Source organism: Podarcis raffonei, chromosome 3 (genome assembly GCF_027172205.1).
Source record: "Podarcis raffonei isolate rPodRaf1 chromosome 3, rPodRaf1.pri, whole genome shotgun sequence".
Classification (NCBI taxonomy): domain Eukaryota; kingdom Metazoa; phylum Chordata; class Lepidosauria; order Squamata; family Lacertidae; genus Podarcis; species Podarcis raffonei.
The window spans coordinates 27,363,756-27,385,105 of record NC_070604.1 but is presented as its reverse complement, the minus strand read 5'-3'; the positions used below and the strand labels follow the sequence as shown (position 1 = coordinate 27,385,105).

General features: G+C 42.3%; 1 protein-coding gene across 1 annotated transcript in view; it reads right to left on the bottom strand.

Annotated features, from left to right (window-relative positions):
• The window catches only part of APOB (apolipoprotein B), a 47,169-nt gene extending 29,230 nt beyond the window's left edge, over positions 1-17,939 (bottom strand). The window contains exons 1-14 of the mRNA XM_053380872.1: positions 17,816-17,939; positions 15,927-15,962; positions 11,136-11,251; positions 10,391-10,536; positions 9,328-9,481; positions 8,986-9,141; positions 8,109-8,233; positions 7,901-7,983; positions 5,985-6,207; positions 4,150-4,377; positions 2,371-2,488; positions 2,105-2,251; positions 1,311-1,522; positions 189-429 (exon numbers count right to left, since the gene is read on the bottom strand). Coding sequence (XP_053236847.1) covers positions 189-429; positions 1,311-1,522; positions 2,105-2,251; positions 2,371-2,488; positions 4,150-4,377; positions 5,985-6,207; positions 7,901-7,983; positions 8,109-8,233; positions 8,986-9,141; positions 9,328-9,481; positions 10,391-10,536; positions 11,136-11,251; positions 15,927-15,962; positions 17,816-17,870 — 2,040 coding nt within the window. The 5' untranslated portion in view covers positions 17,871-17,939. The remainder of the gene's footprint in view (positions 1-188; positions 430-1,310; positions 1,523-2,104; positions 2,252-2,370; positions 2,489-4,149; positions 4,378-5,984; positions 6,208-7,900; positions 7,984-8,108; positions 8,234-8,985; positions 9,142-9,327; positions 9,482-10,390; positions 10,537-11,135; positions 11,252-15,926; positions 15,963-17,815) is intronic.
• Positions 17,940-21,350: the final 3,411 nt, after the last annotated feature.

Below are 21,350 nucleotides of genomic sequence, written 5' to 3'. Positions count from 1 at the left end.
TTGGCTGCAGGACACTCCTGCAGTCAATCAGAAACCACGCTTTGGTTTCTGAACGGTTCCAGGTGTCGAACAGACTCTGGGAACGCATTCCGTTAGAAAACCAAGGTACCACTGTACAGATACATTTATACCCTGAAGTCAATATTAGCAAGCAGACTGAAGTAAATGCTAAGAAAACTGTTGTATACCTCAAACACATCTATGGGATTCAGCCCAGTCAACTGCAGTGTAGTTCTTAGCATGGATTCCTTAGGTACATAGCTGCTTGAATCAAACAGCAGGTCTCCTTCCAGTTTTCCTGAAATTGGACCATTGGTCCATGGCAGAGACAGCGTCTTGGAAGCCTGATAATTTTGTGAAAATCTTCGGAAGTCCTTAGCTGGTGGAACCTGGGCTCCTTTGAGGGCCTCATTAATTTTTCCTCTGAGCCTGATGACATTAAAATAGAGTGGCAAAATTATTAATACAATATTTTGTACAATATTCAGGTAGAATTCAGCTATGGTAGGTTTCTGGCATAAAAACTCCATTTAATATATTTTTTATTCACATCTCTTTAGGGAACGTTATACTTAGGGGCTTAGAGTTCTGGTGCCTTACCTCAGCAAAAACCAATGGGACTAACGGGAATCTCACAAAGAGCTTGAAATGTCAGCTTCACAGGACCAAAAATATAAAGCACCCTCACATGTTGCCACATATAAAATGGGGTTTTGGTTCTGGGAGCCAAATTATATTGCAATTCCGGTGATGGTTCAAAAAAGGCTAAAATGGCAGCCCACTAGCCCAAACTGGTCCCCTTACTTGAAATTTAGTGAGAGTCTTCCTTCTTCCAATATAGCTGATTCCCTTCTAATTCAGCAGCACCACAGACCACAAAAATTGTGTAGCAATTTGTGCCATTATCCCTTTGATTACAAAATGGCTGGAGAGGGGGGCATTCTAGCTCTCATACACACCTCAGAGGTACTATTTTTCTAGGAAAAGAAGTGCCAGAACTCACCACGAACTCCTCCATTGTTCTCTTATAAACCTATAGCTCAGTTGGTAGAGCATGAGTCTCTTAATATCATGGGTCATGGCAATGGTACCCACCTGAGAGGTGCCAGAGCTGAGCTCCAGTGAGCTCTGGCTGAAAAAGAGCCCTGCACCTTAGTCAGGGATAGCCTGGTCCCCCAAAATGAAGAAGCTGGCTCCTACTAGCCTATGTAAATATCTACCTTATGGACTCTTGATTTAATACGATTATTCCATTAATCGTAGGTAAAAAATTTGAAGCTACATCAACAGATTTTAAAACAATTACTTACAATTCAGTATAAGGGTCTGTCGAGTCTAAGATGTTGGCAATGTGGGAGGCTACAAAGCTTTTCACTTGTTCATTCTTGTCCTTCTGAAGACTTTTAATGACCTTGGAAATGTCAGATGAGGAAGGGTTTCTCATCAGCATGAGATAAGCTGCCAGACGTTTCTCAACTGGTGAAGAAGCCTCCTGGAAGACCTTGACTAGAACCCCTTGGTCCTGTAACAAGATGAACAAAGTAAAGTTAAAGAACAAAAAATGGCAACTAGAAATTGCTTGACTTCTGATTTAGGAAACAATTGAATTTCAGTTCTCCTCGTTTCCGCACACAACGTTTATTTTAATAATGAGTGACGCTGTTTGAGGTCGATCACAGCTGTAAAGGTTATCTTCAATATGATCACCAGTGTGATTCAATGAGATTCCTGCTTTTAAGTAGGAGTGTACCTCGGGTTAAGAACTTTACCTCAGGGTGAGAACAGAAATCGCACGGTGACAGCATGAGGCCCCATTAGCTAAAGTGGTACCTCAGGTTAAGAACGGTTTCAGGTTAAGAACGGACCTCCAGAACAAATTATGTTCATAACCAGAGGTACCATAATAATAATAATAATAATAATAATAATAATAATAATAATAATATTATTCTCTGACATCGCTACATTTAATATATAATTAGATTACACTAGTGCTAATTTACACAAGGTCTGCACAGTTACTAAGAAACAAAATGTGATTTGTTTGATTGCTTAAAGCATAATTTTATGGAAGGGTGGGGAATATGCAGTACATTCTGTTTACCTCAGCAGTGATACTCATTTTTCTCAGTGCCTGAATGGCTGCTTTCTGGACTGCAGGTGATGCTACATTACTTCTAATACACATTTTCAGAGACTGTTTCACATTGGGATTGGCATCTTCTATCACTTTCCCCATATTGCCAATGGCCTGTGGATCACATAAAAAAAGAGAGTTGAATATAGGGGCTTCCCTCTCCCAGCTAGGGAATATCAGCATGCAAACAAGGGCAAATGATGCATTTTTAAACTAAAATACAAAAAAAATACCCTCAGGGTCAGGTAGGTAAGTTCCTCATCTCCGGAGCATTCGTTGCTGATCTGTGACACCATAAAATTAGCAACATCATTTATTTCTTCTGTCACTATCCTGTTGCTATCGTAGAATCTGGAAGAAAGGGAAATCATATCAAAGATTTTTAAAGCTGCATGGAGAACTTAGGTGCTAAGACATTAATTGCAAACCTTAACAAAATGCATTTTTCCCCCAGAAGAAAAAAGAAACTTCCCACATTTAGATATGTTTTTCTATAATGGACTTGCATTTTGCCTACTTAAACATAGAGCCTGTTGATGCCATTGGACTCCATTGTGACCAGGAATGATGGGAGGTGTATTTAACAACTTCTGGGGACATAACACTGAGGAAGCCCTCTCTAGAGGGCCTCAGATTTGTCCCTGATTTTGTAGATCATGATTATTTTTCTTCTGGCGTATCTGGTTAAATATGTGCTATTAAATGCAAACTGTATTTATATGGCTAACAGCCTATCAGTAATTCAGTAAAATTAATAAATTCAACCTATATACTGAAACTTGCATATGAACAATAGCTTTCATGGGAAAAGCACATATTCTTTATTTTTACACGATGGAGCTAGTGTATTCCATTCCATTGACCGCAAGGGGAGAGGGATGAATACCCCCCCCCAAAAAAAAGAGCAAGGAAAAGCCATTGCACCAAGCTGGTGGGGCTTAGAAAGGGTGGTAGCTCTGCCATGGAATTTCCTCACTGCAACCATAGCTGTCAGGCTTCAAGGAATTGGCTTCCTCCCCCCCCCACACCCCGCCTTGGCAGTAGATAAGCAGAACAAAGGAAAAGGAGTCTTCTTACCAGTTAGAAACTTTAATGATCACAGCGAGAGAACAAAGAACCCATTTCCTAGGAATGGCGGTGCTCCCAATTAAGGATCACACCCCCTTACGTCCCTAGTCACCCACGTCACTCCTACGTCTTGTAACCTGAGTTTGTACCCTCTGTGCTTTCTGTTCTGCCACTTTCTCAGCTCTTCTTGATTTTGGAGAGAGCAGATGAATGCTTTCCAGAGACAGTGAATCTGTTAACTCTCTCTCTCCCAGTGCTTCTTCTCCTAGCTGTTCTCCATCCAGTATTTCCCAGCTTCTGCCTTCTGAAATATGCCCCTCTGCAAACCACTGTTCCAAATCTATACTGTCCTTCTGCTCCTGGGAAGATTCAGGATCTGGAGCAGGAGCAGGGGGAGGGGGAGGCTCCCACCATTCCTCCTCAGTGCAGCCTTCCTCAGCACGGTCCTTGACAATAGCACTGCTGTCAACCAGCTAGCAGGGACGCGGGTGGCACTGTGGTCTAAACCACAGAGCCTAGGACTTGCCGATCAGAAGGTTGGCGGTTCGAATCCCCCTGACGGGGTGAGCTCCCATTGTTCGGTCCCTGCTCCTGCCAACCTAGCAGTTCGAAAGCATGTCAAAGTGCAAGTAGATAAATAGGTACCGCTCTGGCGGGACGGTAAATGGCATTTCCGTGCGCTGCTCTGGTTCGCTAGAAGCGGCTTAGTCATGCTGGCCACATGACCTGGAAGCTGTCTGCGGACAAATGCCAGCTCCCTCGGTCTATAGAGCCAGATGAGCACGCAACCCCAAAGTCGTCCGCGACTGAACCTAATGGTCAGGGGTACCTTTACATTTACCAACCAGCTAGTTGGCTAAAGATCTTTTAGACAATGCTGTAACCACATTATATTCCTTTAAAAAATCAATTTCAGGTAAAAAATGCACCCAGTTGCCACATACCTGTTGACGGCGTGACTCAAGGCATAAAAAGAAGCTCGACTTGGGCGATACTGGGCCGTGTTGAGGATCTCCCGTATCCTTTTTGTGCAGGGTGAAGGCAGCAGCGCCAGGCTGTATGTGACGGCATCCAGTACAAATGAATCGATGTTGCCTGTCCGCAGGACTTGGAGGATCGCACCAAAGCACTCTGGGGTACCGCACTGAGTCAGAGCCTGTATTGTGATCGAACTGAAGGGAAACAAACCAACCAATTTCAAATCTGACGCAAAGGATTTGACACCATCATGGCACCATCGTTACGTCATCCATACACAGCCATTTATTGTTATTTCTCACACTTCTGCTCCTGTTAACTTTTATACGTACCCACCACTCTATAGAAATGTGCCGATAAATGAAAAACAATGACCATGTGTGTACACATGCTAAATTATCATAACACAGCAGATGGCCGCCCATACATTTGGTGGGTGGAATGGGATATGCTGTGCCAGTGTTGTGTGGAGGGACACTTTGCTTTCATCCAACCCTCCCCAGCCTGATGGAAATGGGGTTTGGTGGAGGCAGCGTGTTTGGGATGGATGAAGGAGTGGGTAGAATTGAAAGATGCAGGAGTTTGGGACTTAGAAGGATACAACCGAGCATTTGGATGCCTTAGCCACCTGTACAGTGGTACCTCGGGATGCGAACAGGATCCGTTCCCGAGCCCCGTTCACATCCTGAACAGAACGTAAGACGCAATGGCACGTCTGTGTCTGTGCCGGTCGCGTTTTGCTGCTTCCACGCATGTGCATGGCGTCATTTTGAGTGTCTGCGCATGCACAAGCGGCGAAACCCGGAAGTAACACACTCTGTTACTTCTGGGTTGCCGCGGAGCATAACCCGAAAGCACTCAACCTGAAGCACATTCAACCCGAGGTATGACTGTACTACGATCAGACTAAAGTGAACAAGGGAGTCTTTAATCATGTGATCAGGAAGGGCCTCTATAATGTTTGGGCAAGATATAAAGAACTTTGAGAAAGGAAGACCGCCATGTTGGCTATCCCCCCAATGGAGGCAGTTAAAAAATTAAACATGGGGGGGGAATTGGGGAACATACAAAGATCTCCTTGAATTCAAAGAGGGATCTATAAGACTTTTAAAAGGGACAGAATAGTTACAGATCGGTTTCTGTGTTTTCAAGGGAATAAGATTTTCAAGAAGGACAAAGAGAGAGGATGTATCAAAGGGGGGTGGGTCTGAATTTGAAAAAAGAAACCATATTGGGGAATAACAAAAAATTAATATCTAAAGTATATAAAATATTGTTAGAATGGGAAACTAAAGATGAGCTAGCTGAGGCTGCGATTATACACTGGGCATCAGATATTGGACATAATATTTAATTCTCGGCTTGGGAGAAGTTACGGAATAGAAGGATAATTTTTTCGGCTTGCTGTTTGATTAAGGAGAATATATTAAAGATGCTTTATAAGTGGTATCTGACCCAAATCAGGAAGTCCCTAATTTTATTTTCACCTCTGTCATGAACTCAGTGGCCTCTTGAATTTTGATACCGAGAAGAAGGGTTTCGTTCTGGATCATGGGTGTATTAGACTATCTGATGGAAGGTAAATGTTTAATTGTTGTCCTTGGGACCTCTGCAAATAAAACCCCATGTTGGCCAATATTCTTTCTCCCACACTTTTGCACGGTGCATACTCTCGACTTCTGTCTTCCCATTGCAACACCTGAACAGTGGACTATTGCAACAAAGCTTTTGACCAAACAACCAGTGAGCTGCTTTCACTGTGACTGCTTCCATATTTACTCAGTTCCTGTTGATAAAATACCTGGAAGTTTCCATCATCTTTGGCACCAGAGGACCCAGAGTAGCATTGTGTAAGCCTCTCAGTCCGGTCACAAATCTGTAGAAGAGACTGGCTCTTTTCTGGTTCTGCTGGGAGACGGACAGTTTCTGCAGTTCTTGAAGGACTCTCAGAACAGCATCGCCATGCCTGTGGGATTTGGACTCCACGCTCTCAGAGGACAAGCCTCTCTTTACCAGGCCATTGACTGTAAAGAAATGCATGTTATCTTTTTCAAAAAAATGCTTTTTATTGAATTTTCTTTAACACAAACAAAACAAAATAAATACACTAATGTTCTACAATCTTATGTACACTTATTTTTCAACTCTCTATCGAGCACGGACTTCCCTCCCTCCCTTCAGAGGTTTTCATATTAATCTTCCCTTTTTTCACAGATTCTTAACATCCTCCTGTCCATGTCATAAGATTTATTTTAATCCTACTACAGTCTTTAAACTTCTGCAATTATTACGTATATACTCCACAAATTTACTCCCTTCACTTCTGAACTATGTTTCCTCTTGGTTACGGATTCTGTGGGTCAGTTTTGCTAATTCCATATATTCAACCATGTTTTGTCTGCCACTCCATTAATGTTGGTATTTCCTGAGTTTTCCATTTTTGGGCTACTAAGATTCTGGCAGCAGTAGTAGCATATATGAATAATCTCTGATCTGCTTTTCTTATTTCATCTCCTATAAACCCCAGCAAAAAAGCTTCTGGGTTTTTTTGGGAAAGTATATTTGAACAGTTTTTTCAATTCATTGTAAATCATATCCCAAGAAATGCATATTATCAGAAGGATGCTGTATGTTTGCATTGCTGGGACACCCTCTACACCCCCCAAAAAATAATGCCTTGCAAAATATAAACATGCTGCCCTAGGCTGTATCCCACAGTGACTTAGTGCCAATGGAAAACACTGGCATGGGATAATCTGTTTTTGTTGACCTACCGTACCTACTGCAGATCCTTGGGCTCTTCAGAGATCCCTGGGCTCTGCTTTTCAGAGTTGAGGGACCCTCTCAGTCACTATAGGTAATGGCATGGAGGGTAGAGACCATTGGCAAAAATTATGTGCTTTGTCTTGTGCCAGTGGCATTGCTTTCTACTGGAGAAAAGTCACCAATGGATACAACCTTTCATCTTGATCTTACATACACCCCTGGGATAGCTTAGTCAAGAGAGCATGAGATTGTTAATCTGAGGGCTGCGGGTTCAAGCCCCATGTTGGGCAAAAGATTCCTGCTTTGCTGGGGGTTGGACTAGATGACCCTCGTGATCCCTTTCCAACTCTACAGTTCTGTGATTCCATGATCATTTTTGAATAAACAACTCATCCATACATTCTCAGTGTTTCTGTGATGAAATCAGCTCGTATTGGTCATGGGGGTTATTTTTTTATATAACTACCATTTTCAAAGAGTTCAAATTATCAGGTTGTGAAACAGCAAAACCTTCATGCTCCCCAGTAAAAAATAGCCTCATTGTGACAAAATGTCAAGTAATTTCTGTCCTTCCGAGCCCTACAAAAAATGGAAACTTTGAGTTAGCATGAAGTTCCCTGGTTGTCTTTTCAGAAGCCCTACATTGTGTGGTGCGCATCTGATGGGTACGGTCTCAGTTCATTCATATTATCACTGTTATGTGAAACCCCTTTGCCTCATAGGTTGGGATTTTAAACCCAGACGGATCCAGGAACATGCCTTCGTCACATCCAGCTGTACACACCACAAACATAGCATAGGTTTCTCCTTTTTTCTTTATATATTGGGAAATTGCATGTAGCTGGTGCTTAGCCTTTCTCTACATCTGTGAGTTTGAACACTTAAAATTCCTTGCATTACATAAGCCCCGTAGGAAACAGATCAATCTGAGAGAGATTTCTTAAGCCTTACCATCTATGTCTCTGTTGTTGGTTTGCACGGTGTTTTCAAGTTTCAGAAACTGTTTGACTTTGGACATCATGCCATACTGTTGTCTAGTGGGCAATAAGGGGAAAAAGAAACATTTTAAAATGCAAAGTTGTATACAACACGCATGTTTCAACCACAGCCTATAACCCTAATCGGGAAGGGGTCAAGAGAGACACGACATGGAACCTACTTGTACGATGAAGGGAGGAATAAGTGCTCTTCCGTACAGGTTGCCTCAGCTACGTGCTTCTTCGCTGCATCGATGGTGTACTCACAGTGCTGTTTGCTGCTTATCAGGGTGGACATTGGCGTATTCTGCAAAACACAAGGGTGGCAGAGTTAACTTACTGTTCGCCCTAACAAAACAAGTTGCACTGTAGCCATTCCCCTCCCCCAGCTGTACTGTCACCTGTATTGGCCTGCTAAGTGTGGCAAGGGGGACTGGCCACTTATCTGCTTCCCTGTATTTCTGATCAGGTGCGTCTCTGATCAGGTAAAAATGTTCCCCATTGCCTGGCAGGATCATGCTAGCCAAGCAGTTAAATGTACAATGTAATAAGTTAACACTTTACAAATGTCCAGGTGTCAATAACACATACACAATCTAATTCCAGAGGCAGAATCATCTAATGGTTGGATTTTCTTTTTCCAAATGGAGGGCCTCTATTTCTTCTCCTCCTTGCCCCCAACCCATCATGCCTCAGTTTAACCTGTGTTTTTCTGCATAAGGCTTAGGCTCACCTCATTATTTCGGTGAGGGCCATTTCTCCTACCTAAGAATGAAGCAACCTACAGAGAGGATTTAACATCATAAAAATACTTTCCTTCTTTTCTTTTTAATTTAATATCCAGCCTGAGGAAGAGTTATTGGTAACTTACAAACATGCTTTCGCATTGTGAATCTTGGTCATATAATAAAATTGTTTTACCACTCTAGGGTTGGGAAAGACTGGTTTCCAGTATATTGATAAGCTGGAAGTCAAGCTTTGCCTGTGATGATAATAATATCCGGATGCTGGTAGTATCAGAAATACAGGCTAGTCTAATTCTCATTTCATGCTCCTTACCAAGCCTTTAACGAGGGCAAGTGGGCTGACATAATTTCTGATGGGGCTGAAGTTTTCACAGGATTTCAGGTTTCTTCTGACTGCAATGTCTGCCGCGTTGCTGCCTTTTCTGCTTCTTATTTCAATGTCGCTGTCGCATTTCCCATATACGGTATCCTAAGGGGAGGGAAATATACATATTGTTTGCGTCTCCAACATCATTTGAAGCCTAACTGAGAGACTTCCCTGATGATCCAAGGTTGGCTTTTCCATTGGGAGAAGGTCCTTTCATCTTGGCCATTCAGCTAGGTTTCACTACATAGATGAAAGGAAAATAAAGTGATGGATGACTATGCAATTTACCATAGAGAGTGTTTGGGAATTGGCGTCTGTCTCCATGGGCACCATGAGAGCCGAGATTATTCCTCTCTTGATGTTGAGTATGTGCATAGGCTCATTGTCCTCAGGGTACAGCTGGAAATTCTTCCCATCTTGAACACTGAATTTCAGCGCATACCTGTGCAAAACAAATAAAAACAACATTTAGGGGAAGAAATGCAGATGTTCCAGCTTGTCAATATTCTTTTCAATTGTGGTGGCACTTTAGGACACTCTATTCTACTCCATGCCATTTCCTCTCCCTTCCTGACAGCTCTGTGTTTGTGTCCAAAATATGATTTCAAAAATCCTAAAGAGACAACTATGAGGTGAGCATTTAGATTTGCTCCAGTATCTTCTGTTTTAAAATTAACAATTCACTCTCTAGTTGCATCTTGGAGACACCACTGCTCTGTGTAGCTGCTATCATTCTCGACAGATGGCAGAAATTACAAGAACTATGGCCTCTGAATAATACTTGTTAGGCTAACAAGTAGATAGAGAGCTGTCATGCTCATGTCTAGCTTGTGGACTTCCTCCAGGCATCTTGTTGGCCACCATGAAAACAGGAAGTTGGAGAAGATAGGCCTTTGGCCATTATCACCAGGACTCTACTTATGTGTTCTTAAAGGTAAAGGGACCCCTGACCATTAGGTCCAGTCATGGCCGACTCTGGGGTTGCGGCGCTCATCTCATTTTATTGGACGAGGGAGCCGGCATACAGCTTCCAGGTCATGTGGCCAGCATGACTAAGCCGCTTTTGGCGAACCAGAGCAGTGCACAGAAACGCCGTTTACCTTCCCGCCGGAGCGGTACCTATTTATCTACTTGCACTTTGACGTGCTTTCGAACTGCTAGGTTGGCAGGAGCAGGGACCGAGCAATGGGAGCTCACCCCGTCACGGGGATTCGAACCGCCAGCCTTCTGATCGGCAAGTCCTAGGCTCTGTGGTTTAACCCACAGTGCCACCCGCGTCTTAGGGCTCATTAAATATCATTTAATGTGTTCTTAGGGCTCATTAAATATCATTTAAGGCAGTTTTTCTTACTGGGACATGTCAGCAGCAAACTTATCCAAGTTCCTTGACTTCTTCAGTATAGGCCTTCCCTCAGGGTCAATTCCAGACACCTCCCGGAGGGAGCAGTGACTTGTCCTGAGGACAAAATTGCATAGTTGTGGGACTTCCAGCTCAACCTGAAACAGAAAGAGTGCGATATAAGCCGACACAAGATTTTCTGCAACCAATTAAATTAACTGCAGGTTGAGGGATTCTTATTAACCAGTGATAATGTTCTCTTAGTTTCGAGTGAATGGCTATGCAGTGTCAGCAGAAATGATGCCGGTGGCTTGGGGCAAATAAACTAGCAAATAAGCAGGAATGGTTTAGAATCCAAATCAAATGGGCAACCTTGTCATTCCCAGATGGTGGAAATGAGAGATGCTGATGTTAGGAGCTATATATTCAAGGGTCTGTGGTCAAGAAAATAAATAATTGAGATTGATGTAATAGAGATTCAGAAGTATTCTCAGGCTTCTACCAATAGATAAAGCTTGTTACCAAAGAACATAACGTGCTTGTTTTTATCTAAAAACGCAGTCGAGGCCTAGAGTCAGTAACTGCAGCCAGCCATCTTCCCAAGCAGATTTTGGGGAGCAATTGGCTTCACCTCCAAATATTAACTCTCCACTCACCACAGTACTATTTGTATGTACTTTGCCACAGAGACCCTTATCATTGCTCATGTGTCTTTCTTAAATATTTTTAATTGGCATTGTTCCTTCTTCCTTCTTACCTTACACTGAATTTTGGAGCCAGTGTGTGAATCTGCCGTTCCTGTTACGCCGCTTGCTGTGTCCGCTTCATAGTTATAGACATATTGCCTCAAGTGCTTAAATCTGGTTGTGTCTCCTACAAGGCATACATGAGGAAGTAGATTTTTATTAATTTTTGCATACATCTACGTAGGTGTAAAAACACTGCGGTATTCTCTTTCACACTCAAAGTTCCTTTGACTGCAGTCAGAAACTTGAATGAGGAAATGGCAATAAACTGTCAGTGCTGGATACAGGAAACTATCTATCTATTTGTAACACACTTGGGTATTTCTTATGAATTAGTTAAATGGCTCTGGGTGGTGTGGTAAAATGCAATCAACTTTTAGGAGTGATGTGAAAGTGTTTTAATTAATTGATGGATTGTCCAGAAACTAGAGTATATGGCAGAGAAATGACAAATTTAACAAGCAAGGTATCAACAGTACTAGTATTATAAGAATTTCCATAGAACTTTCACTGTGTGACCTACTTAACCTTTCTTGTCTCCTTTAATCTCACAACAACCTTCTGAGGTGGATTAGACTAAAAGATAGTCAAGTGTAGTGTTGTGGTTGCTGTGTCGGATTAGTACTGGAGAGACACCAGTTCAAATCCTACACAGCTGTGAAACTCACTGGCTGACTTTGGACCGGTGAACACCCCTTTACCTAAACTACCTCACAGGACCATTGTGATAAAATGGAAGAAGATCTATGTATATTGTCTCCAATCTCCTTAGAGAAACTGCAAGCGATAACAAGTAAGCTTCATAAATGCAGTCCTTTTTGCTGCTTGTGCAAGTTTATAAAGTGAATCACGCTTTGGAATGCTGCAACCAATTCGTGTTCTGTGATTGAAATCTATTGCACATCCCCAATTTTTTAATTTTTTTTATTTTGGAACAACTGCATTATATAGATACAGTGGTACCTTGGTTCTCAAACGCCTTGGTTCTCAAATGCCGAAAACCTGGAAGTGTTTTGGTTTTCGAATGTTTTTGGGAAGCCGAACATCCGATGTGGCTGTCGGCTATTGTTTCCAGGGCACCTGCACTAATCAGAAGCTGTGCCTTGGTTTTCGAACATTTCAGAAGTCAGACTTCCGGAATGGATTACGTTTGGCACTTTTGTTTTTGCTATTTAATTTGCGTTTTTGTTTTTGAGGCTTTTTCGGTTAATTTGTTTTTGTGACTGTGTGGAACCCAGTTTAGCTACTGATTGATTGATTGTGTGACTGCGGAAATGGATAAAAGCCCCCCATCCAAACAATGACTGTGATCAGTGCAGGTAAGAAAAAATAATAATTTAATTTTTTATTATCTACAATACTGTCTTATTTACTTTATAGTACAGTACATTGATTATTGCTTTCATTTTATGGATCAGTGGTCTTGTTAGTTAGTAAAATTCCTGTTAAATTGCTGTTTTAGGGGTTGTTGTTTTTAAAGTCTGGAACGGATTAATCTGTTTTGCATTACTTTCTCTGGAAAAGCACGCCTTCGTTTTGGAACAGACTTCTGGAACAGACTAAATTTGAGAACCAAGGTACCACTGTAGTAGGTGGCACAGAACAACCTTTGTGTAAGGTGTGGACTGGTTTTGGACTGTCTCATCCGTACGCCCTGAACACCACAGACAGCATATATCACATCATCCACAAATAGATTTCAAACCACTGTTCTGTGCTCTTCACAACTTTCGGAGCACCTTTCTTTCCCTGTCAGTCGAGAAATGGAAACCTGACAAAATTCAACACCATTTCACTATGATTATAAGGAGACAAGGACAGCAAAGTGAAGATATCCTTTCAGAGTGAATAAATGTAACTGGATTCCCCCCCCCCTTGAACTTTTGGAATTTGCTGGTGTGTGTTGTTTAAATTCATTAACATGCTAGCGTAATACAAAACAGAACCAGTATTTTCAAGCAAGAGAGATACAAACACCTGCATGTTAACTGGGGTCCTGAATGTGCTCTCACATGAACAAGGGTCCTGAGGTGTGGATCCCCAGGGATGGGTCAAAAATAGGATACATACTACACCCAGACCTGTGAGCACTGGACTTTTGCTGCATGAACACAATATTGAAAAGATGGCCAGCACACTGAGTTCTAAAAGTGCAGCTGAATTGTTGGGGGCAACTCATTCCAGACAATCCCTTTCTCTACAACAAGTGATCGGTGCTAACACCTCCAACCGTTTGTTCATCTGCACAGATTTTTGTTCATTGCAATTACTTTGCAGCCCACTGCAGTTAAGTAAGAGGATCTCTGATTCCAGGCCTCTGCCAACAAACCACTTGGTACATATGGATGACTAAGTGAAACCAATCAACTATTAGTGTTTCAGCCACAAACTGACATTTAACCATATCTACTCCTGTACTCTTGCTCAACTGGCTCATCCAGACTGCCTTTTGTGCTGAAGTCTGAGCTTCAAATGTCCATGTCTGAGTGTTTTGGGGGGGGGTTGTCCCAGTACTTTCCCTGGGAAAACCCAGGTATTACCACTGAATTGGAGCAAATGGCAATTAGGTTTCTGCAGATTGGAGTTTGCTCCAATTCAGTGGTAATATGCGAGCTTTCCTGGAGGAAAGAACCAAGACCAAAAAAAACCCAAAACCCACTCAAAAACACTGGGAAGCACAGCACAAAACAAAATCTAAATGAGCCCTACATTTTACACAAGCACAGCTAAATTTTACTCAGAGTAAACCTATTAAAATCAATGGACCTAACTTAATCATGTCCATTAATGTCAGTGGGGTTACTCTGAGTAAAACATAGTTGATCGCCACCCAAGACAACTTTTTCCTATGCTCACTAAATCAGGAGAGAATTAGTATTTACTTTACTAATTCCTATGTACTATTAAATTTAGATACAACACCTGTAAAAACTTTGTTTTTATGAAGGTATATACACAAAACAAGATAAAACTGAGAAATGCTGCAAAATGCATAACAGTTCTTAGCTGGGTTGAAAAAGTAAGTTTGGCAGCAATCCTAACTAGGTCTATCCAGAAGTTTGTCCCGGTACCAGATTTAGGGAGTGTGGACAGCTCTCCTGCACAGGGCACCAAGCCCAGAGGACACAAAATTGTGAAGATCCATAATTGAGAAGATCCATTTGGGGGCGTCAATTTTTGGCCTAGCACAGGGCCCCCATTATGAAAGATTACCAAAGTTCACCCTGGTAGGGCCTACTGGATTCCATGGGGCCTATTTCCAGGTAAGTGGGGTTATGATTGTAGCCTAAGTCATGAGTCTCTGCAGACGGCGCTAAAATACCATATTAGGAAAGCAGAGCTTATCAAGGGACAGCGAGAAAAACACCAACTCATCAGATACTTTGACCCTCAAAATGAACATCAAGTATCTAGCCAAGGAGTTCAGGACAAACAAAGTACTTTACAAAGGTTGCTCATAAACACTTCCTGATCCCTTGACCCTGTCATTTTCAGGCTACCCACTCCAATGTTTCATTTTTCAGCAAACATTATATACATTTTAAGGAGTGTCTGTGGTTTGGGACATTTGCAAGGCAATGGTGACAGTCAAAGGAAGGCTACTGACTGCCAACATTCACTGAGTTTTCAGGCATTCAGAAATGTCTGAGATTGATGGAATTTGCATATGAATGTCAAAAACACATCTCATTTCAGACATTCGCCAAGACACGTTGGTACATTCTGATATTTGAGGTAACACTAGCTAAGAAGTAGACAAAGAGTTCCGTCATTTGTATATCTTGGATAATATAGACATAATTTCTCAGATCCACACCTGTAACCCCCACTACAACATAAAGAAATGAAAAGTCAGCTGACAAGAAGCAAGGCAAGACAAAGGGAACCCATGTTTAAAAGTCAGAACAAAAACTGCTGCCTTTCACAACCATTTTGGAAGCTATTTCTCCTTTACAGTTTCTAAGTGCAAAAGAGTTTTGCACAAGTAAGGATCCCATAATATAATGGTATCATTTTGGGGTCATGTTTTACAGCAGGGGTCCCATGAGCCCACTTGCAAAGCAGAGAAACTGTTGTAGGTATACCACACACTCGCCACAACCAAGAACACAGAACAACCTATTCTGTAGGCTACGGAAAAGTGCTTCTTTCAAGCTAACTTCAGCAGTGGAAGGAGGCATTGAAGAGCCACAGAAAGCCTCTGAGATCATATGTGTGCCTGCAGGCACCATGCTGGTGACCGCTGTTTTAGAGGAAGGGATCAGGAAGGCATATAGGCACGCATGTAATCCCCCCTCCATGCACACAAACCCGCTTCACAACATATTTAGCAGGTATAAGAGCCAGCAAAGAAAAAATATTGATTGATTTTATTGAATTTATATACCCACAGCTCTCAGGGTGGTTCACAGAATACAATCAGAATATAAAACCACAAAATACATAAACAAAATAAAAACAACTACCACCCAATAACAGCCTGATTCGATTGTCTCTATTGACCCCCATTTCATGTTTCGGATAGGCTGTCAATCTTTACAATTTTGGAAGCACATCACACACATTTATGCATTTTGTCTATATTTGTCATCCTCCCCACTTCCTGACCCCCAAACCCCAGTATCAATTAAAGCTAGAAATACTGCTTCGGGGAGGTGAATGGTTAGTAGCCACTGCTATCATCCCTTTCTAGCCAGTTTGTTTGCATCATATGAAACCCAAACCCAAGAATTCATTGGGCAGAAGTTTTAAGAAACCAGGAAGAGAAGAAGAGCATAAAAGACCAGATAAAAATTGCTTACTTGAACAGCCTGGATTTGAATTTTCTGGCCCATCTTCTGTAAAATAAATTAAAACAAAGGACAACTTCAGTTCCAATTATATACCAGAGGAACAAAATACAGTACAGTCGCCTTATAAACATGCCGTTTATTGCTGTTGACCCACTTGAGCAGAAATGTTCACTCAAGCAGTTTGTGGATTGAATGATAAAGCTGCGTTGACTCTGATTTTTGTCTTTGCTAACAAGTAGACAATTTATTGTGCTGGTGAGGGATAATGCTTCAGTCTGAAAAATGCAGACCTTCAAGAGCAGCATGGCTGGTAAATGAATTTATTGCAAATTGTCCTCGTCAATAACTGTTCTCCATCAAAATATACATTCTGCCTCAGGCTGCTTAGACAACTGTCAGCTTTGAAAGGGTAAGTGCTGCTAAAATATGCTTCCTTTCCAAAGGCTGTTTTGCTATGAGAATGAGTATGTGATTTGCCATATGCTTCTCTGTCTGAAATGTTGAAAAGATCCATTTGTGTAGTGTAACATGCATATCAAATTGCTGATGAATCCACATTGTTGATCCAGAGAAAGCATTGAGTTACACTGAGCACCCAAACCCAGTGGAGAACCTGATCCTGCTAAAGTGCTATTTTCTTTAGTGAGTGAAGAAGAATGCAAAGGTATTAGATGCAGTCCCACTTTCTGAAGAATGCAGGTCCACCAAGCAGAAAGGGAAACTGAACCCAGAGGCAAGAACATCACTGTTTTCCTCCAAACAATGGGACTACTGAAGCAACTTTACATCCCAGTCTGAAGCATGCTGACAGAGCAATCCTACTCAGAAGTAAGCCCCACTGAGTACATTGTGTGTGTTCGAAATTCCCAGATTGGTCATAGCCTTACTTTGAGGTCAACTGAAATCCACAGAGGTTTCATCTGGAAAAAATGTGTTTGGGATCAGGATGCCAGCCTGCGATCCTGAACCCAGTTCCATTTGTTTGAAGCCACTGACTTAAATGGGACTTTAAAAAGCAAAGGTAGCAATGTTAGTTTCAGTCAAGGGGAAAGCTCTCCAAAAGCAATGGTTGGGCAATACCTTTGTTAGGACTGATGCCCAAGTCTTTCTGGGTTTATTCTGATCCTAATGGGTCTTGCACCTTGGTAAATGTGTTTAGGATTGCAACAGCCTGATGGCCCAGTCCCATGCATGTTTAATTCTGGAACAGGTCCTGAAAAGTCCAAAGGGGGCATTCTCTTCTCAGAAAGCATGCATAGGACTGTTGCCTCAGTGCGTGTCCTTGGGACAAGATTGTAGCTTCATATTTCATCAAATGCTCTACACAGTGAGTTACACTGCAGGTTTAATTCTTAAACTGTAGAACTTGGAAAGCTCATTCACTATTTGGTTGTTCCAAATAAAGGTATTTTCCAATTAATTATGGGCTTTTTATTATGGTCCAACACATATTTCTTTCCATTTACTTTTTTTGATCAATGTCATAAACCACATTGGAGACTCTGGTTTAAAAATAACAACAGCAGAATGCACTCTAATGAAGACACGAAGGAGCCTTTCAACAGACATGTATTTCTGTCACCAAATGCCATCTAACTTGTCACACCGCAGCTGACAAAACCTCAACCTCCTCCTTAAAGGGGTAAAAAGCTAAGTAAGCAGAAAACACAGAGTGCCTGGTATGTGGAATGAAGCAGGCATGTACCAGCAGAGTGAGCATGTCTAGAACGGATTTTCATAGATCCACAGTCTCATCAATAGATAACCATCCCTTATGGGAACAACGGGCCATTGCAGTCTATTCACCACTTCTCTATTAAATGCAATATCTAGGGACTGTCTTCAAAAGGGAAGACCTTTCCGCTCCACCTCCACGCTAAATGGCAGAAGCTACTTACGTGCCAAGGCAGCACTGCTGAGCAGCAGAAGCAGCCAGAGCTGTGGGGGTCCCATATTGACCCTGTGGCTGCTCTGCCTTCTCCTCTCCTTCTTCTCCCAGTCCAGCGTCAAAAGGGAGTCTGAGCGTCCCCACTTGGACCTGCCTTTAAATAGTCCGTGGGAAAGCAGCTGAGCCAAACGGTTTAGAAGTTCAGAGCAAATTACAAAAGGTCCAAAGGTTACAGTCCTGGATCCTCTCCGCAAGAGCTGTGGGAGGCTCATCTGGGCTGGTTCAGGCAGCAGAAGTGTGCAAAAGGCATGAAAGGGCAAAACAGTCCCCTGAGCTTCCTGGTTCATTCATATGCCATCTTACAAATGCACCCGTTTACCTGGGTATCTTTTGCATACAATGGTGGGTATATTTTACAGACAATATTATAGCGTTAGGCATCCCAAAGGACTTTCCCCCATAGCTGTCAACTTTCAGATTTGAAAATAAGGGATCAGCAGCCTCACCCGTCCCAGGGACAGTCTACGGGATATCTAACAATCTGGGATACCAGCGGGAAACGGCGCTGGAATAAGGGAATTTCCCGCAAAAAAAGGGAAGGTTGACAGCTATGCCTTTCCCACTTAACTGAGTGGAGAACTACATTTGAGGAATTAGGATCCTTGACTTTTAGGAAACATCTGAAGGCAGCCCTGTATAGGGACGTTTTTTAATGTTTGATGTTTTAATGTGTTTTTAACATTTGGTTGGGAGCCACCCAGAGTGTCTGGGGGGCATATAAATAATATAATAATTATTAAATTATTATTATCCTCGCCTACTAAAACTCTGAACTGGCTGGGATTAATATTAGAGGGCTAAGCATGTCTATCCCTAACTGGTATACAAACGATCACAGGTGTAGGTATCCTTAGGCCAATGTAGATTGTTTGGGCCAAGGCTTTAGAATTGCAGTTGAGATCATCAGTGCTCAACAGAAATCCATGAAGTTCACACCCTTCAACATTTCTCCAACGAAAATAGGGACGTCCCATTCCATAATGATAATTTTACTATTTATATCCCACACATCTTATTGGGTTGCCCCAGCAGCTTCCAACATATACAAAAATATAATAAAAAATTAAACATTTTTAAAAAACATTCCCTATACAGAATTGCCTTCAGACGGCTCGGGGGTCGTATAACTCCATACCCTCCAACAATTATCCTGTGAAAGTAGGGACAGCCTAAGGAAAAGTGGGACATTCTGGGAACAAATTAGAAATGGGACGGTTTCTCTAAATCAAGGATGTCCCTGGAAAACAGGGACACTTGGATGGTCTGGAAGATGCTACTCTTTGCAAGCGTCATATATTCTGTGCACTACTTAGCATCTTCTTTGTGCTCTCATGTTCTGTTTTGGAGGCTGTGGTCCTTGCTATGTTCCTCTTCCTTAGCTTCTCCCTCTGTTTCTCCTCCCACCACCAGTCCCTGTGCCAGCCTTGCATAAGACTAGAATACACATGCATTGCAAACAATCAAGATATCACACTTTCATGGCAACGATTGTGTGACTTGTTGCATATGAGGCCTGGTTCAGTGCATCATCTCATATCAGCAAAGAGAAACATGATTGATTGTAAGGTTATACAGTGGTACGTCGTATTACATACGCTTCAGGTTACAGACTCTGCTAACCCAGAAATAGTACCTCGGGTTAAGAACTTTGCTTCAGGATGAGAACAGAAATCGTGCTCCGGTGGAGCGGTGGCAGCAGGAGGCCCCATTAGCTAAAGTGGTGCTTCAGGTTAAGAACAGTTTCAGGTTAAGAACGGACCTCCAGAACGAATTAAGTACTTAACCCGAGGTACCACTGTAATGATGTTAAAGATGTGCTTTAAAAACGCTGGGCATTTATCAGTCCTTGCAGCCAGCTATTTGTTCTGTTGTTTTTCCACAGCATTTTCAGTCCCTGAAACCATCTGAACTGCTCTCAGTATTTCTTCTAATAGAGACAAGAATCTGAACATTCACACGTCTGACTTTGTGGAAGCACATGTCCAGTTTTGAGCAAAAAAGAGATTGTGTGTGTGTGTGTTTCTGTACATTGAAAAATATATAGTAAAACAGTGTACTTTAAGAGCATTTGTTGCAGTTACATTTTTAGTTTTTGTGATAACCAGAAACAGAGATGTGGATTGGGAATGTTCACATATAGATTGAAACATGAGGCTGGGGGGAGGAGAGAAAGACCCATCCTGTGGGTCCCTGCAAGTTTTTCTCTTTGTTGTTAATAGCAGCTTGAGTGGTTGATCTGTATGCTTCCCACTTGCACCATAGCCTGACACAAATTGCCCTCTGGTCTGTTTTCAGGGAGGGAGCGAGATCCCACATGCACTCACAGATCAACATTGTCTCTGGTTTGGCCTTAGTTTCCTTGGTTGTCAGATGAAGCCTCTTAAAAGTTGCTGGTGGCATTTTCAGCTGGCTTGTCCATTCATTCATTCATTCATTCATTCAATACATGTTTATTCCATATTTCAGACCTAAGGGTATCCTATTAAAAAAAAAAATCACATATCAAGTTGAAACAACAATTCATCATTAAACAAGTAAAGGTAAAGGACTCCTGACAGTTAAGTCCAGTTGCGAAAGACTCTGGGGTTGTGGCACTCATTTCGCTTTCCTGGCCAAGGGAGCTGACGTTTGTCTGCAGAGTTTTTCTGGGTCATGTGGCCAGCATGACTAAGCCGCTTCTGGCAAAACCAGAGCAGCACATGGAAACGCTGTTTACCTTCCCACCAGAGCGGTACCTATTTATATACTTGCACTTTGACATGCTTTGAAACTGCTAGGTTGGCAGGAGCTGGAACAGAGAAAAAGGAGGTCACCCCGTCGCGGGGATTCAAACCGCCAACCTTCCGATCGGCAAGCCCTAGGCTCAGTGTTTTAGACCACAGCGCCACCCGCGTCCCTATTACCTAATTCATCATTAGTTATACCTTAATGCTGCTACATGAGAATGTTTTCATGTCATTTTAGTTATATTTATTCTGCTTTATTGTATGTTTACCATATACAACAGTGTGGGCACTGTGGGTTAAACCACAGAGCCTAGTACTTGCCGATTAGAAGGTCGGCAGTTCGAATCCCCACAACGGGGTGAGCTCCCATTGCTCGGTCCCTGCTCCTGCCAACCTAGCAGTTTGAAAGCACATCAAAGTACAAGTAGATAAATAGGTACCGCTCCAGCAGGAAGTTAAATGGCATTTTCGTGCGCTTCTCTTGTTCGCCAGAAGCGGCTTAGTCATGCTTGCCACATGACCCGGAAGCTGTATGCTGACTCCCTCGGCCAATAAAGCGAAATGAGCGCTGCAACCCCAGAGTCGTCCACGACTGGACCTAATGTTCAGGGGTCCCTTTACCTTTACAGTGTTGGGCCTTTGTTGTGATTTCATTTTTGCTTTGGCTTATTGCAGGTAGCTCAAAGCTTTATTTTTGAAGAAAAGCAGCTTGTGAGCATATATATTATTAATCTCTTTCCTGCTCTCTCCTCTCTATAT